We start from the raw sequence: 17,830 nt of genomic DNA on the forward strand, positions 1-17,830 counted from the left end.
GCAAATCATGCAAGGAACCTTCTGCCTGTGCGGCCTCCTCATTAGATCCCAAAGGATACAACAAGGAGAATTTGTGAGAGTGTTTGGGTGCTCTGGAGGCTCTCGCCATGTACTTCTTTGCAAACTCTTTTCAGAGAGGTTTTTACTGTTTTCTGGAAAAGTCACCAGTCAGAGATCATCCATAGATCATCTAGGCCAGGACTGTCTACACTGATTAGCAGCAGCTCTCCAAGTAGACAACTATTGCCCAGCCCTAGAACCCGAGATCCCTTTTTGCTGGCAATGTCTGGGGCTGAACCTGAGACCTGTTCCATGCAAAGCACAGGCAATACTTCTGAACTATATCCCCTTCAGCAGACTAGTTGTCTGCTATCCCAAATGTTCTCTGTAATAGCAGGCAATTCACTAGCCTTCTCAACTCCACTAGTGAAGTAGCCATGAGTGTCCTTTGTCAAGGAGTTTCATAAACTAGGCCAGTTTCCCCCAGCCTTTTTTCTCCTGAAGAAACTTGTATTTTAAAAACAAACAAACGGGGGCACACTGCCTCCCCAACACACAACTCTTTTTGGTGGAAAAGCTGCCACTGTCTCTATACACACTTACATGAGGCCCATACATGTGTTGACTGGGCAAAGATTACACTTACAGGAAAGTTCAAGAAATTAGATATTTTTTTAAAATTAATGTGCTTGCAAAAATTAATTTGTAAACTGCCCAGAGATTTTATTTGAGGCAGTATATAAGTACAGCAAGTAAGTAAGTAAATAAAAGAGATAAAAGAACAGCTTGACATTTGTATGAATTCAACTTATTCATTTTATTGAAAAATGATCAATATGGTAAATTTGAATCCTAGTAAATTTGAATCTGGGAAATATCTTCTCTTTTTTCTTGGGCATGATGTCATTTTGAATTATTATTCTGATTTTTGAGTGTTAAAAATCTGTTGAGAACAATAACAGTTAAAATGTGATTACATCTAGAAATTCTTTGAAAAAATAATGTAAAAAGTAATTTAGACTTTCCCTAAGCATATTTTCACTCCATACTGCACTAGGAAGGACATATCCTTCCCAGTGCATTATGGGGCAAGTTGGCTCCAAAAGCAAGGCATTTAAATTTTTAAACACTTTTTGGTAACACTTGGAGCTGAGTCAAGAGGAGTCAGGACAGCACACTGGCCTGTGTCCCACAATTTGGACTGGACAATTTGGATATGCTGATCTAGTCACTGTCACTAAAGAGACCCCATGTCACAAAGCCACCCACTACTGCCAAATATCATATTCTGCAGTTAGATGGATATTATGCTGCAGTCCTGGTCTTTGCAGTTATGGAAACCATGGTTAGGGTTATACATTCAGCTTACCCACTAAGACCTCTCATCTCTCTACCTTCCTTTCTTGTTCTGCCTTGAAAAAAGAATGGTATTGTTGATTTTTCCGAGGAATGGGGAGGGCATCCTAACTTGACAGGCTGTCAGCCTTCTCATGCTTCAAGACAGGGCCAATCAGATTTCAGACTTGTATATACTATGCTGCGCCAGCCACACCCAACCCAGTTCCAGTCCTGTCTCGCTTCAAGACGGTCCACTAGTTGCCCAGTCTCTTCTAGCTTCTAGCTGCCTTAGGCGTGCTTTTCCTTGGTTATCCTCTTTTTCCCTTTTCTTCTCTGTGTGCGAAGGTGGGAAGGGAGTTGCGTCCTTTTGATTGTTCCCTGTTGAAAAACCAACTAACCAACCAACCCCGATTCTTTCCCTCGTCTTTCTATTCCCCTTTTTGGTTTGCATCTCCCCACTTGTTCTGCTCATGGAGCTTTCACATTGTGGCAACATGCTGAAGAGTGCCCTTTCAGTGGGCCTCCTCTCAGAGGCTATGTTGGCACCCGCTTCTGCAGTGTCTCGAACCGCTGCCGTGTGCACTGCTGGGCTTTCTGAGGGAATAATTGCTAAACGCTCAGAGATGGCTCCGTGCCTAGAACTTGTTCTGCCCCGAAAAGTGGCAAAGAAGACCAAACACTTAAAGGACCCAGGCGTGGCCAAAGAGAAAAGGAAATGCAAGCTGGCCTCCGGCGGCGCTTCGCTTAGTGAGAGGCTTCAGCTACAGGCAGTACAGGCGCAGCTATCACCAACGGCAGTCTCTGAGATTTCCGCCAAAACCACGGTGGCCATTTTGGTCTGTCCTCAGCCTGTGCCTGTTTTGAAGGCTTTGCCTTCAGTCTTGCCACTCGCTGCTTCTGCACTCCTACAGGGGGTGCGCTCAGAAACACCTGAGACTATTACCAGCCCTAAGAAGGAGGCTTTGTCAGCCGGTGAGTTGCAGTGGTTGGAGGACTTTGTTAAAAAACAATGTTTGTCCCTGGTGTCTCCTTTGTTGGAACAGTTGGGTTCTTCAGGGCAGGTAGCTGTCGTGGCTCCCCCATGTGAGGGGGCTGCTTTGTGGGGGAGGGGTGGCACCTGAAGCCCTGGCTACGCGCCCTAGGTGCCCTTCCTTTTCTTCTTTTCCCGGTTCTAGCCAACTCAGAAGGGCTATTTCACAGGGCGAGTGGTCTCAGTTTTCCCTCCCCTCTAAAAGAAGCCTCCATAAAAGAAAGAGAGTGCCACTGTCGTCCTCAGATGAGGGCATTAGGGCACCTAAAAAACCCCTAGTGGCTCCTCTGCCAGCAGCAGCCTCTTCTGTTGTTACTGCTGCGCCTCCACTTCATTGCTCTGCTGCTGTTTCTTCTGACACAGACAGAGTCCTCTGAACCAGAAAAGCAAGAAGGGGAATTGTCTGATGAACAAAACCCTCCTTTAGAAAAACCTAGCTCTTCTCATTTGTTTTCCTTGTCAGAGTTCAAAGGTTTTTTGGCCAAAGTGAAAAGAGTTATTAAGGATGTGTCTCCAGAATCAGGGGTTCCTTCCACATCAGGTTTGGATCAAGAGGTTTTCCCCTCAACCTTGGCTTCAGTAGCCATGATTCCTTTCCCCACTCTCTTCAAGGATGTAATGTTAGCAGAATGTGGGGGGGGGGGTGCCTGTTACCACTAAACCTGCTTTGGCTATTCCTAAGGAATTATATACTCTGCCGCCTGGCATTATGTCTTTGTTAGCTATTCCCGTTGTAGATGCTTCTGTGGCACAATTGGTGTCAGGTGCATTGCTGAATAAGGAAGGCGGCGAGTTTTTAAAGTCACCCGAGGAGGAGAAGAAGGCAGATCATCTTCTACGAAAAGGTCACGAGGCCTCGGCCACTGTCATTAAAGCAGCGACTACCAGTTCAATCTTTGCTAGGGCATCCATTCTTTGGGAAAAAGAACTGATAAAATTGGTGCCTCCAGAAATGTTACACTTCAGCAAGGTCTTTATAAATTGGCCAGGCCATCCGCTCTTATGGTTGACTCGAGCCTTGATTGTCTGCAACACGCCTCCCGTGCCATGGCAGCAGGGGTGGCTGTCAGGAGAGTCTTATGGCCGAGACACTGGAAAGTAGACAGAAAGTCAAAAGTTGCCTTGGCTGCTACTCCCTTTTTAGGGAGTATTCCTCCACAGACCTCAAAAAAGAACAGTTCACAGTAAGTCTACCAATGTTTCTTTTCCTGATCATGTAATTAGGTTACTGTTAATATTCACAACGTTCATACTGCGTACAAGCCACCTAATGGCGCAGCAGGGAAATGACTTGCCTAGCGAACAAGAGGTTGCTGGTTCAAATCCCCGCTGGTATGTTTCCCACAATATGGGAAACATCTATATCGGGCAGTAGCGATATAGGAAGGTGCTGAAAGGCATCATCTCACACTGTGTGGGAGGGGGCAATGGTTAACCCCTCCAGTATTCTACCAGAAGTAAACCACATGGCTCTGTGATTGCCAGGAGTTGGCACCAACTCGAGGGCACAATTTTACCTTACCTTTACATATTCACGCACACCCCAACAACTTAGATGTTGTTAATTCATTGTTCACTATGTGTAACATGAACCCTCTGCATCTAGTATCAAATATTGAACTAGTTGCTATAGCCAGTTGGGAACAACAGAAATGCATAGTATAATACTCCATACATCTTTAAACATTGTGAAGTCAGATTTCTTGATAAGCAGGTTGATTTACTTATACGCAGAGCTCAGGTTCAAACAGATAAAACTTGTGTGTCCATTCTACTTTCAGAAACGTAGAAATAATTCAGTGCTAATGCTCCAATAGCATGAAACAGAGGGCAGGTTTTAACTTCACTTCATTTATGAAACCAACAGCTCTTGGCTAATAGGGAACTGAGCAGCTGGAGTGGATATCAACCAGGATTCTTCAGTCAGCCAGCAACAGGTTTATGTGGAATGTAGCCATCCAAAAGAAAGCCCAAGGCACCACAATTCTAATATCATCCTAACTCTTATCCATGTACCCCCCTCCTTTGCTCCTGAGTCCTTGGAGGGGAGATGATGCTGTACCAGATGTGAGCTCCATCTCCAAAGGCAAAGTGCTCGCCTGGCTGCTCGAGGAGGAGGGGGAGGCCCACCCACATGCTTCCCCTAGAGCAGGGCTGGCCTGAAGATTTGTGAAGGGATGGGGATCTTGCTGGATGTATAACACTATCAGCTGGTCCCAGCCTTTTGCTGATTCAACAGCTACCTTTGTGAGTTCATGCCTCCATACCTTGCTAGACCTGGGTATGGATATATAAAACTAGCGCTCTACCCACTTTCCTGTCCCTCTTTGTTTGATCCACCTTTTACAGCATTGCATACACAATACTTAGAAAGAACATGGTCTGGCACGTGCTCATGAAATATAACAGTTGCCAAGAGCCAAAATAGAGGTTCCCCATCATAAATGATGCAAGAGGAATGTCAGACCTTCTCATTTAGTACCATCATCTGCAGCACTATCAACTGGTTCCCAGAGCTGCCTAGTTCTGATGAGACTGAAGAGATTGAGAGAAAGATGGTGCAAAGAGAAAGATGGTGCAAAATGCAACTGGCTCACTCTTCCTTTTTGTCTTTGAAGTCGAAGCAAAGGCAAGCTGCACCTGCAAAAGTGTGCAGTCTGAACAAAAAGGAAAGTTCTTGACTGCCCACCACTGTTCCCCCTAGCAGGGATTCCCAGATGCTGTTCACTACAACTCCCAGCATCCCCAGCTGCAGTGGCCTTTGGCTGGGGATTATGGGAGTTGGAGTCAACAACATCTGGGAATCCCTGTTAGAGGGAACACTGCTGCCCACCAAACATCTTGGCATGATTATAAGTTTAAATATTTCCTTTGTATAGCATGGGGAGAAACTTCTACCAACAGACTGCTCTCCAACCTGAATCCTCACACACCAAGTACAGCTGCAAATGTTTCAGACTGGCTTTCAGGTAGGCTATGGGGTGGAGACTGGCTTGGTCGGCCTGATGGATGATCTCAAATTGGGAATTGACAGAGGAAGTGTGACTCTGTTGCTCCTTTTGGACCTCTCGGCAGCATTCGATACTATCGTCCATAGTATCCTTCTGGAGCGTCTGAGGAGGTTGGGAGTTGTGGCGGGGGGGGTGCTTTGCAGTGGTTCCACTCTTATCTCTTGGGCAAATTCCAGATGGTGTCCCTCAGGGACTGTTGTTATTCAAAAACTGAACTCCGGTATGATGTCCCTCAGGGCTTACCCCATCCTTGCTCTACATGTGAACAGGACATGTGAACAGGACATGCAAAGAAATACACATCTCCTACCATCACATCTGGTTTGGCCTTCAGTGCATGGTGTTGCAGGAAGAGCACAAAGAATATGCGACTGGGCAGGCAGAAACAGGAAAGGCAGGCCCTCAGATACCCCACTGGTGCTCATCTTAGTACAGTTCATTTTAGTGTCCAGTTGGCACAACTTTGCACCAGGTGTTCCCAATAGGAATTATCTGTGGGTGGAATTTTTCCTTGCAAAGGGCAGAGACTGCTGGCTCTGCCCTGACCTGCTTTTCAGGGAAAGGATGCAGCTTTAGTGATAGCAGTTCAAGGTACTCTTTGTGCCAAAGCAAGCAGAATAGATTTTTGTGTATTAATTTACTGCTGTATAAATCAAAAAGAAAATTCAGTGTATAATGCTAACCTCTGGTCAAGACTGAAAACCCACGAGGAAGAAAGTGATGCTTACTTCTGCCAGAGACCGTCTCTTGAGCTTAATGGATTGCCCCAAAGGGCATGTTTTGTTTTGTTTTTAAGGAGAAACAAGGCCTGCTAGAAGCTGGAAAGCCCCTCTCCATGATTAGAGCACCACCAGCAGCATTTTGAATACCACCCAGTGTAATTTACAACCCAGTGACTAAATGTCTGTGTATATTTTTGTATTTTACTGCTTTCTGCAGGGAATTAAAATACACTGTAGGCTATTGTGGGTTTTATTAACCATTAACCATTTATTAACCAGAAATTAACCATAAGAGCTCTGTGCTGAAACATGTCCTCTGTCATTTGTCAGATGAGAACAGGTGTACTTCTTTTACACTATGCAAGACATAATCTCATACAAAAACGGAGAAGGAGAGCAAACCACACAAAAACACCAGTTTCATGGGAGTGGGCAGCTCAACTAAAGATTATTTTGGAACTACCAGCCTCTAGATGTACATTACAAATTCATTAAAATGTTCAGCTTCAAAAGTTGAATGTTTAAAATAGCAAAGGCAATAGTACCATGCATATTCAGGATGGGTCTCTCCCTCTCTTTTTCCTTTAGATAGCATTAAATTATTGTAAATTTTCTGATTCCCCCCTCTTTTTAAAATGAATGAAAATGTGGCAAAAACAGGATATTATTTAACTGAATCCTTTCCTAAACTAGTTTCCCCTCTCCAAAAAATGAAAAAGGCAACCCTGATTTCTCCCTATTGTTTTGGTGAATCTATAAAATGCTGTGGAACTCTACTAGGAGAGTTACAAGAACAGACTCATGAGCAGATGTTATCATTATCATTGAGCACAATCAAGTATCATTAAGTACACTCAAAATCAATGGAACTTAAGCATGATGAACTGTTCTACATTCCAGGATGTGGCAGCCAATGTTTGTTTCCTTTTTTGCCTAGTTATCACCATAACAAAATAAATTCAAACCCTATGATAAGGTTTTACTGGTTACTCTTTGAATGAGTAGTTGTGGCAGTTTGCAATTAATTTTCTAATTTCTCCCCTCAGCTACTAATTTCTGATTAAGGTTTCTCTGGTGATCCTTCTGATAAGTCTGTGAAATAACCTCAAAGGGCTTGACAACAGGAGTCTACCCTGCCAGGGGTCTTTTGTGCCCAGCAGGGTACATTGGAGAGAAGTGGAGGTGCCCTTGGCATTTTTGAGACGCATACAATATCAAAGGAAGGCTAAAGAAGCCAGATAATTATATCTTCATGGAGTGTTTTCATGCTTGAAGTAAATCACTAGAGAAGTCTGAAAACCCAGAAACAATCTGAGGATTAGTATTATTTGATAGCTTCATTAATCTGTGGCAAATGGGGAAAGAAGTGCACAGTGATGTAAGGGTATATAGAAAAAGGCTCCATCATAGGGCACTGAGGGAGCAACTGTCAGAATTTCATGTGCCATTTATGCTTATTATATTGCACAGTAGTGCTGTAAGAAGCAAGAACACTATTCCAGCATTATAAGCCCTGAACATTCTATCAGTTCTAAAATCTGTATCACCTGTCCAATCCTTTCCAAGTTTTTCTTGCATTATTTAGCTGACAAGTATCCTCATCCCTCCAAATTTGGTGCAAATCTGATTTAAAAAAAAAAAATGATTGAGTTATCCTGGTTTTAAAATATAGTACTGTACAACAGGGGGTTGACCATTGGCAACATACCATACCACCTTTAGTTGATTTTCCTGTCCCTATAACATTTGCAAAAATAGTTGTCACACACACACAGACACCCCTTTCAGTGGTCCTGTATTAGAACTCCAAGACATACCCTATTTCAGGACATCTGTCTATAGCAACTTGTAAATCTCAAACTTTTAAATCTCAAGCAGTCCATCCAGGGCCATAGCTACAGGGGGCCTGTCAAGGTACTTTCCCTTTATTTTCAATATGCAGAGAGAAACTGCACACACATTCCCATGCCATAAGGCTCTAAACTTTATTTGGATAAAACTGAGCCAAACCCAAGGCAAAGTTTGCAAACTACTACTCGAGTAATAGTATGTCCTTTAAAGGAGTAGGGAGGATTAAAAACCTGTGCTACTGAAGCAGTGGAATGTGACTGAGAAGGAAAGAGAGATTTGGAAACCTTCTGTTCTTTTTAACAGAAAAAGAACTTACTTATCTATTGCAGGTAAAAGGGATATGGCCTTCCATTTCAGAAAAAGAAGGGGAATTGGTTGTATGTAGGATTAGTCAGCCGCCTAACAGCGCAGCAGGGAAGTAGGGAGCAAGAGGTTGCTGGTTCGAATCCCCACTGCTGGGAAACACCTATATCGGGCAGCAGAAATACAGGAAGATGCTGAAAGGCATCATCTCATACTGCATGGGAGATAGCAATGGCAAACCCCTCATTTGTACATGGGTATTTTAAGTTTATCTCTGTGCATGTTTGGCAAATTTGAATGTACAAAGAAAATGTAAATGTTTACAAATCCTTGAGTTTGGCATAATAAATATTTTCTTTTATTTCTCTTTCTTGCAACCACAGGGGCAAATTATCTATCTATCTATCTATCTATCTATCTATCTATCTATCTATCTATCTATCTATCTATCTATCTATCTATATCGAGAGAGTTGAACCCCAAGGCCCCATTTCTTGAGTATGAGGGGTTACATGTGGTTTTTAAGAGAAAGGCTAGATTAACCAAAATATTAAACAAGATACAGAACAGGTCCCTGGGCGAAATGTTGTCTGGGAGTTTCCTACTGTGCAGAGAATGCACAGCCTGTTACAATTGTTAAAATTTCACATTGTTAAAATGTTATGCAATGGAGAATTCATGCCTATTCCTCATCACAAGAAGCTAGGGATGTGCAGAATACTTTGAGCTCGGAATGGCCTGCCTCGAAACAGGACATTTGGATTCTTCAGTGCCAAAACAGAACATCCTCGTTCTGTCAGAACAAATGGCTCGACTGGTTATTCTGATGGAACATTCTGGGCATTTGCGTTCTGTTCCATGGAGTGCAAATGCATGGAATGGTCCATCAGAACAACTGGTTGAGTCGGTTGTTCTAACAGAACGAGAAGGGTGTTCATTTGAAGGGTGTTCATTTGAAGGGTGTTCCATTTTGGCTGGGAACACTCCAACAGCCCGTTTTGAGGCAGGACATTCCAAGCTCGAACTGTTCCTTACAAGAAAGGCCATGTCTGTGCTGAAAAATAATTTAGAATGAAAAAATACTCTCAAAATATATACCATAGGAACTGTAACATAGGACAAACATTTAATGCATGTTCCTCAGTTCAACTCTCTGTCCACCTGACTCATGTCTGGTTGCTGACACTGGACTATATTTATTTTTTTTAAGTAGTACTGTGGTTGAGAGTTAGACTCAACAATTTAGGGCAATACAGTTTTCCATTTTCTTTTCTTGCTATATGGATAATAAAGATAGAAGCAGCATAAGCTTTCCCCAAGCCTAAGACATGTTTTCTCCAGTTGGTAGTGCCAAGAGCTACACACCCTCTTATTTAAAATTGTGCTTACAATGAGTGTTCCATCCAAAAATGATTTTTCAAAGCATTCCAACAATTTGCTTTCCAGATAGATTAAACACCTACGTGATTTTGCAATGTTTAATTTCAGCAAGTAGTACCTAGACTGAGGTATCGCCAGTAGAACCACACAGAAATGGTGCCCAGAAGAACTGGCAATGTTTGAAACCTTGCCCAACCATCTCCTGCCCACTATCTTTATGCCTTAAATTTCTCCTTCTTTCTGCTGTCATTCCAGTACACCCCATTACATCTATACCCTCTCATCTTCCTGTTAACCTGCCTTCTCCCACGCTCACCTCTCTCTTTCATCTTTCTCTCTCATTTTTTCTCTGAAACCTCACCTTGCTTTCACTGACTTCTTACTTAAAGGTCTCTTTGTTTCTGTTCTTGATCCGTTCATATAGCAATAGCAATAGCACTTACATTTATATACTGCTCTATAGCCGGAGCTCTCTAAGTGGTTTACAATGATTTAGCATATTGCCCCCAACATTCTGGGTACTCATTTTACCGACCTCAGAAGGATGGAAGGCTGAGTCAACCCTGAGCCCCTGGTCAGGATCGAACTTGTAACCTTCTGGTTACAGGGCGGCAGTTTTACCACTGCGCCACCAGGGGCTCTTGCAGGGGCTCTTGCATATGTATTGCATCCAAATATTCTATTTATTATCCTATTTCCTCATCCCTTCCCATCAACAAGATCAGGTTAACTCCTCACATGACATTGTAGCAGCTCAGTCTTTGGAAGCAAATTGGCATGACTGTTCTGTGCTTTAATTGGATCTGTCTTTTACCTCTTTACAATTATTTGTTTATTGCATTTTTATTCCACTTCATCCAGGGGCCTCAGGGTAGAATACATGGCTCTCCACCCCCCGCCCCCCCTTTTATTCTCAAAACCACCCTGTGAGGTAGGTTAGCCTGGTAATGACTACCCCTGGTGGCGCAGTGGTAAAACTGCCGCCCTGTAACCAGAAGGTTGCAAGTTCGATCCTGACCAGGGGCTCAAGGTTGACTCAGCCTTCCATCCTTCCAAGGTCGGTAAAATGAGTACCCAGAATGTTGGGGGCAATATGCTAAAATCATTGTAAACCGCTTAGAGAGCTCTAGCTATAGAGCGGTATATAAATGTAAGTGCTATTGCTATTGCTATTGCTACCCCAAGGCCACTTAATGAATTTCATGACAAAGTGAGAATCTGAACCCAGGTCTCGCTGGTCCTAGTCCAAGACTCTGACCACTAAATCACACTAGCACTTCATAATGTAGTATGGTAGGTGGCCTAAAACGATACTCCCACTGTGTCAATATATCCAACACACAATAGGCAGGCAGGCAGCTTTATGTATTTCAGTGTTGCACTGCATAAAGAGTTCAATTCTTGCCCTTTGAAAATTAACAGGGAAAGCAGAAAAGCACCACCTCCTTTAAAAAAAAAAAAAACCCAAGGAAAGGGAGAGGGATCACTAGATCCATCACTAGATCAATTATCCTTTCCACGCTACTAAAAGCAAGTGAAATTCAGAAGAGATACAGGTATTTTAGAATAGTGTGTGTTTGTTATGGCAAGGAAACTAGCTCAAAAAAACCACCCTTTTTTAAGTGGAGGGAAAAATCAGTACTGAGAGGCAGCAGCCTTATCCAGTGGGAATGGTGACATTTGGAAATGTCAGGAAAAATAAAGCAAACAGTAAGAAAGGATGTTAGAAAGGGAAACTCTAGAGGTGGAAGTCAGCACTGCCCATATTAATTGTCCTAGCTTAGCTGAGTCAGCCTAGAACGGACAGTGAAAGGGAGGAAACAGAGCCACACCAAACAGAAGGGAGGGAAGCAAATTCAAACCAGCCCACCAGCATAGACTAAGGAAGGGAAATGTCAAGGGTCACATAACAAGAGATCGAACTCTGGGTTCTCCATGAAGTGTGAGGATTCCAAAAGCTTAGTTTGATCAACATTTATTCCCACTTGTATCAGAGTGATTTAACACTTGCTTTCATTCTTCTCCCCCCAATGTATATTTTTAAAAGAGCAACAGGATGACATATTTAATTCTCTTTTTATCAAGACCCACATTTCCTATTTCTTTCTCTTGCCCATTATCATTATTTGTATTTTGCCGTTCCTCCAAGGATCTCAGGATGGTGTACAAGGTTCCTCCCCCATATTTTCCCCACTACAATCCTGTGAGGTAGTTCTCTGGTCCAAAATAACCCCGTGAACTACTTGGCTCTGAGAGGGGATTTGACTCTGATTTTCCCTGGTGCTAGTCATTCTAACCCATATAAGACTGGTATTGTGGCCCAGCAGGGTCATTAACTAAGCTAGGGATTCAGCCAAGGTGAAGGATGTGGTAAAGGCAGGAATTTTGGGAGGGATCCAGGACTTGGACAGGTCCAAGGGAGAGCAAGGAGGTCAGCACCTCAGATAGCTCTGAGCAGGAGAGGTTGAGCTAGACTGTCCCTGTAGCTGAACTTTGATCCACACTGCTTCCTAGTGGTGATTCACTGCACTACAGCAGCTGCTGAGTTTCAAGACCCTATATTGGCCCCACCCTGTGAGGCTTGACTTTCCTGTAGACAGGAAGAGTACAAGGCTTCTTATCTGAAGAAGGCTTTGCCTCAGTATCAAAGTTCCTTTGTTCTGGTGTGCTTCTCTTGTTGCTTCTCTTGTCTGCTTGGTACGCCCTGTGGCTTGTTCTTGACTGCTGATTACCTGATCAACGCTCTGGTTCCTAATTGTTAATAGAGCTTGTTCTTAATCTTGTTCCTAATTTCGGGCTCCTGTTCTGCCCTCTGGCTCTTGTCTACCTGGCTTGAGTCCTGGCATGTTCCTCTGGCTCCTGACCTACTGCCTGGCTTGACCTCTGATGTGCTCCTGGCTCTCCCAGTCCCAACTCTGGACTTGCTCCTAGTGACTGCTGCCTATGGCTCAGATACCTCACATAGTCACAACACAGCAGAAAAGATGTTGCTCCAGCAAGAGTCTGACATCACAGAGATGCTTCTGTGGCTTTAAGAGTTCATTCTCAATTTCGCAGGCTCTGACTCTGGCAGCAGTGGGGGGAACTCCATCTCGTCAGATCTTTAGGAGACTCCTCAGAGGATGGGGACAGAGCAGTATCCTTGGGCCATGGAGGGGGTTCTGGAGGTATGCGGGGGGGGCATCTAAGGTCTGGGTCATGCAGGCTTCCCATTCTCTCTCCACCCCCGGTCTTCAGACGCAACTCCAGATAGGGGAGGTTTCTGACAAATGGCTCTAACCTGTCCATCTGATGATTCACACATGCACCACATCACCTGCACACACATCACTTGATGACCCACAGACAAATTTTTGAACTGCCTCTATTGAAAAAATATTGTCTGTGATTTGAAAACCCCGCCTGTGGAGGTAATTGGTGATTGTTGCTTCACACATGCATATTCACTCTCGGGGGAGTTTACACAGTCATTTTCAGAAGGAAACCACACCACGGGGTAAGAAAAGATGTGTTCTGTGATTATTAGAAATGTGTCACTAGAAGTGGAGCAAGTCATGGGGAAGACTCTGCAAAGTTCAAAGGCCTGTTCACAGAGAAGGTTAGAATGTGAAAAAGAACAAGTGATTCTGTAAATACAGACTGAGAAACACACACACACACACACACACACACACACACAGGGGGGGCACTGCTATGATTAGGGTTTTCAGGTTGCAACCAGGAGAAGTGTATATACTTCTCAATACCCTGAAGTGCTAGGAGATCGTGGTCATAACATCTGCTCCCTTCCCCACTTGCTCTGGTGAGCTTGATTCCAGCTGTGCTGTGGTAGAAGAATGAAATGGATGAGAGAGAAGCTGTGCTTGCCTGGTCTTCTGCTAGATAAGGAGAGTTAAAAGTATATTAACCTTGCAACACTATCTCTGAATTATACGGTGCCTAGGACATGGTTGGTGCTAAGTGTTCAATAAGTACAGTATGGTGCTAACGGAAGGAAGCAGAGCTATTACCACATTAGATTAATAGAGGTGGAAGGATGTCAAGACCTCTTTTGCACTGCATGTCTTGACCAATGAGCGAAACAGCAAAGCAATTTATGAGGGGGGCACAGGCAAAGGCAGAGATGGAAAAGCAGAGGGAAGAAGAGATGGAGTTGAATTGGTGATTCCTAAAGCTCGAGAGCCAGCATGGTATAGTGGTTAGAGTGCTGGACTAGGACCGGGGAGACCCGAGTTCAAATCCCCATTCAGCCATGAAACTAGCTGGGTGACTGGGCCAGTCACTTCTCTCTCAGCCTAACCTACTTCACAGGGTTGTTGCGAAAGAGAAACTAAAGTATGTAGTACACTGCTCTGGGTTCCTTGAAGGAAGAGCGGGATATAAATGTAAATGTAAACAACAACAACAACCAACATGTTATGTGTATGTGGGCCACCTTGCTTCTTATTACACACATTTGAGATTATATACCCCTGCTAATTGAGCAAAGAGGCTCCTTTTAAAGTGGTGATTCTCTAAGATTTAGCTGGGGGAGAGCAACTGGCCATATCCAGCCCCAGCACAGCATCCCTCCCGTGGCTGTTGCTGGTGTCTGCCTTATGGTGTTTATTATTATTATATTATTATTTTACACAGTCAGACAGGTGTTATTGACTGGTTTGTTTCATCCAGACATCGAGTCCTTCCCAAGGACCATTATTATTATTATTATTATTATTATTATTAGCCCTTTAGGGCCAGGGAGCCATCTTATTTATGTATTTTTTATTTTTCTATGTAAACCACTTTAAGAATTTTGTTTGAAGAGCGGTATATAAATATCAGTAGTACTAGTATAATAGGATAAGTACTATACTGGTAGTAGTAGTATAATAGATATAATAGGAATATAATAGGATTTATAATAGGATTTATATAAGGCACATTTTTGGACTCCGTGCCTCCTAATCAGCTGTACAGCCTGAACTCCTATATAGGCTGCAGTTTCATCAGTGCTTTATGAGGATACTGCTGTTCTTCTTAGTGACTATCTGGACTATTGTTTTCCTTCAGGACTGATTTTTCTTGTGCCAAGAAATTAAAGAAGAAATGTTCTCCTTAGAGAACATAAGGTGAGCAGAGACCATCAGAGGAAGCCATTTGGAGCAGGAAGCGGATGTCTGGCACCGAAGTACAAGTGCTCCTAGTTGGCCATTTAGAGGGCCATAGGAAGGCAGTCTGACATTTCAACACTTCTCGCTGTTTGCACTAGTTCACCAACAGAATTCCCATCCAGCTGAAAGGATGTACCACGATCGCACAAGAACTTCATACAAGAACCACACTTGTTGTGAGGCACCCCTATGAGCAGGAAGGAAATATTAATACTCACACCTTGCACTTGAGAGAAGTACATAGGGTACTGGTCAGAAACTACATGTGCCAGCAAGACAATTTGGAGCCAAACACTGAGGCACACAGTCCTTCTTTTCCATATAGAACAGCTCTCCTCTTGCCCCCTTCTGTATTCAAGCCCATTGAGAGTTGCATGTATTGACAGTTGGCAATGAAGTATAGTGGGTGGTGGCAATTTGTTAAGCCAGCTAGCAAATTCCCTTAGACTGTATTTAGTCAGAAATCCACCAAATCCCTTTAACTTAAGTCTTTTAAAGATGTCTTCTGCCTGTGCAGAGTCAACATCACTGTTCCCTCTAGCAGGGATACCCAGATGTTGTTGACTATGACGTCCAGCATCCCCAGCTGCAGTAGCTGTGGTTTCTGGGAGTTGTAGTCAACAACACCTGGGAATCCCTGTTAGCAGAAACACTGGTCAACAATCTGTAAATAGGACAATGCCTGTGATCAGCACAATGTCTCAGAAGGAGATATTGCATACCTGCACAGGTGCTCCATCTGAGCAGGAACTGCTATTACACAGCCTATACATGAACAGGTGTATGCAGGAACCCTGATCACAGGGAGCACCAACACACATGCAGCAGCACACATATAGGCCTCCTTTTCATCTCTGCTTGGATGTTGGAGGCAATGACAAAGGGGTGGGACCCACAGGCATGGTTTTGCTCCTCCTTCCATGCATGCACTCAGGGAGGGAAATTTTGAAAAAGGAAAATAGTCTATCTATACATACTTGAATTTTTCCTAGATTCTTACATTTCTATGCCCCTGTCTACAGGCAGGCACTAACAAGGAAATAAATCCTCCCAAAGATGTCTGCATTTCAAAATTCAGCACTATACCACCCTAGCATAGGATTAAGCATTCATCCCTAACCCTAACCCATTAAAGCCATACAGAGCTATCAGGATAATATTCATAAGGAATCTGGTACCTAGGAGCTACTAAGGTCATTCACATGACCAAAATCCCTGGTGGCTAGGAAGGGGTGGGGAAGAACACAGTAGGGATGTGCATGAAGCATTTTGTGCAGCTGCAGGGGTCAGGAGGCAGAGAGCAGTAGCTTTAAAAGGAGGCAAGCAGGTCTTACCTGCCCCTCCGCTGCCCCTGCGCAGTACTGTTGGTTCTAAAAAGCCATTGCGCCTGTGCGCTTCGACCTGCATGGGAGCAGCACCACAGCCGCATGGCTTTTTAGGACTGACAGCGGCGTTGCAGGTAAGAACTGCATGTCTCCCTTTAAAGCTACCACTCACCCCTGAATCATTTCGGTGCCTCTAATGAGGTGCCAATGTGGTGAACACACTGGTTAGATAGGGACCAGCATTGAGAGCCCAAAGGGCTAAGCTTAGGCCTGTATCTGGGATTGCTGTTTTGCAAGAAACTGGAGTGTGAACTTTGGCTCTGCCAAGCCAAAGTAGCTGATGGAATTGTTTATTCTATAGTCAAGGCCCTACAAGAGGGGAAAACTTGCCCCTCCCTGCTCTGAAGCTTGTTTATGCATTACGGTATGGCAAGGGTAATCATGGAACCCAGCTTGAAACTTGCTCAGAGTAATCATATTTAGGAGGTCTTAGGAAGCAACAAATAGATATCCATACCTACATATTTTAGGGGTACATTATATTCACACAGGTAGCTGCTGAAGCTCTTTGCATGCTATCTCTTAACACATTTCTTGGAACAGAAGGGCACCAGCTTGCTTTGAGATGACCACAAATCTGTCGATCTGTACAGAAACAGGATTGTTTTGAGAACATCAAAAGGGAAACAGCTCCATCTGAATCAGTAAACAAGTGCTGGATATGAACCCCAAGAACGGTAGACTCCTTCACCAAATATGGTAAGAGAGTCCAGGAGGGGGGAACTGGAGTTGCTGAGATCAGACTGGGGACACAGAAGGACATGATATGACTGTTTCTGATGTGAAACATGAATAACAGGCTGGGAAGAAGGTATAAAGAGGGGACACACACACACAGGGGGAGGGAAGGCATCTTCTTACTCCGTGGGAGGAGTAGCATGTAACCCTATCCTGTGAAGGCAACTCGTGCCTAGCAGATTTCTGGAACTGCTCTGGTCTCTAAGATTGGAGGGACCTCCATTCTTGCATACTCGATTACTTTGCCAAGACACTTGGACAGGTGGATGTCTCTCTGAGCACTCAAAATCTCCATTCCTGAGCCAACACAGGTCTACTGGAGCTGGTAATTATACTTGCAGATGTGCCTTCAGTCCAGTATCTTCTAATTAACATCACTGTCCAACTCCCCACCCCTCGTCCCATGGATCTATTTCTTTCCCCCTTCTGCTTCCCAGACCTTTCTTAGCTTGTGCCTGTCAGCTGTCAGTGAGTCAGCATACTCACTTCAGCCTGGTTTCCTCCATCCCTCCTCCACTTCCTCTGTTCTCAGCTCATTCACTCTGGACTGTTGGCCTGAGGCCAGAATGGGCACTTCCTCCCTTTTCTGCCCTTTCCTCTTCACTCATTCCCCCTCCCCCTCCTTTGTCTCATGCCTGAATTTTTGTCCTGTTTTCTCCTTCTCTCTGCTTAAAATTGGAACAGTAAATATTGTGTCTTAGCTAAAGAACAGCTGCAAGATAACATACATACACAAAGGGTTCGTTACTAGTGAGAGGGAAAATGATTTTAACTGTTACTGTAAACACTACACTAAGGAAGAAAACCAATTGATTGCTTTTGCTTGCGTGCTTAATTGCTTAGATGTAACCATTTGCCTTAATAAAACTTATAAAACTGCAGTTGTGCGTGACATCTCTTCTCCTCCTCACTCCCGATT

General features: G+C 43.8%; 2 protein-coding genes across 6 annotated transcripts in view; one reads left to right on the top strand and one right to left on the bottom strand.

The window, feature by feature from the left end:
• The window catches only part of FRMD4B (FERM domain containing 4B), a 393,137-nt gene that overhangs the window by 255,960 nt on the left and 119,347 nt on the right, over positions 1-17,830 (bottom strand). Inside the window, exon 1 of one of the 3 annotated variants that reach the window (XM_053298158.1) lies at positions 1,370-1,390. The exons of the other annotated variants lie outside the window; for them this stretch is intronic. The gene's annotated coding sequence lies outside the window, so the exon portion shown is untranslated. Of the gene's footprint in view, positions 1-1,369; positions 1,391-17,830 lie in introns of those variants that run through there. 3 annotated transcript variants of the gene reach the window in all.
• Positions 1,238-17,785, top strand: LOC128345754 (uncharacterized). 3 transcript variants are annotated; one of them, XM_053298165.1, is made up of 4 exons: positions 1,238-2,310; positions 3,091-3,552; positions 5,248-5,337; positions 14,688-17,785. In XM_053298165.1, exons 1-2 carry the CDS (start codon positions 1,809-1,811, stop codon positions 3,468-3,470), a joined length of 882 nt encoding a protein of 293 aa, XP_053154140.1. In that variant the 5' UTR covers positions 1,238-1,808; the 3' UTR covers positions 3,471-3,552; positions 5,248-5,337; positions 14,688-17,785. The 3 variants fall into 3 exon arrangements, with proteins under 3 accessions (XP_053154140.1, XP_053154141.1, XP_053154143.1); XM_053298166.1 differs by lacking the exon at positions 14,688-17,785 and adding an exon at positions 5,616-8,623; XM_053298168.1 differs by lacking the exon at positions 14,688-17,785 and adding an exon at positions 6,152-8,623.

Source organism: Hemicordylus capensis, chromosome 2 (assembly GCF_027244095.1).
Source record: "Hemicordylus capensis ecotype Gifberg chromosome 2, rHemCap1.1.pri, whole genome shotgun sequence".
NCBI classification, from domain to species: domain Eukaryota; kingdom Metazoa; phylum Chordata; class Lepidosauria; order Squamata; family Cordylidae; genus Hemicordylus; species Hemicordylus capensis.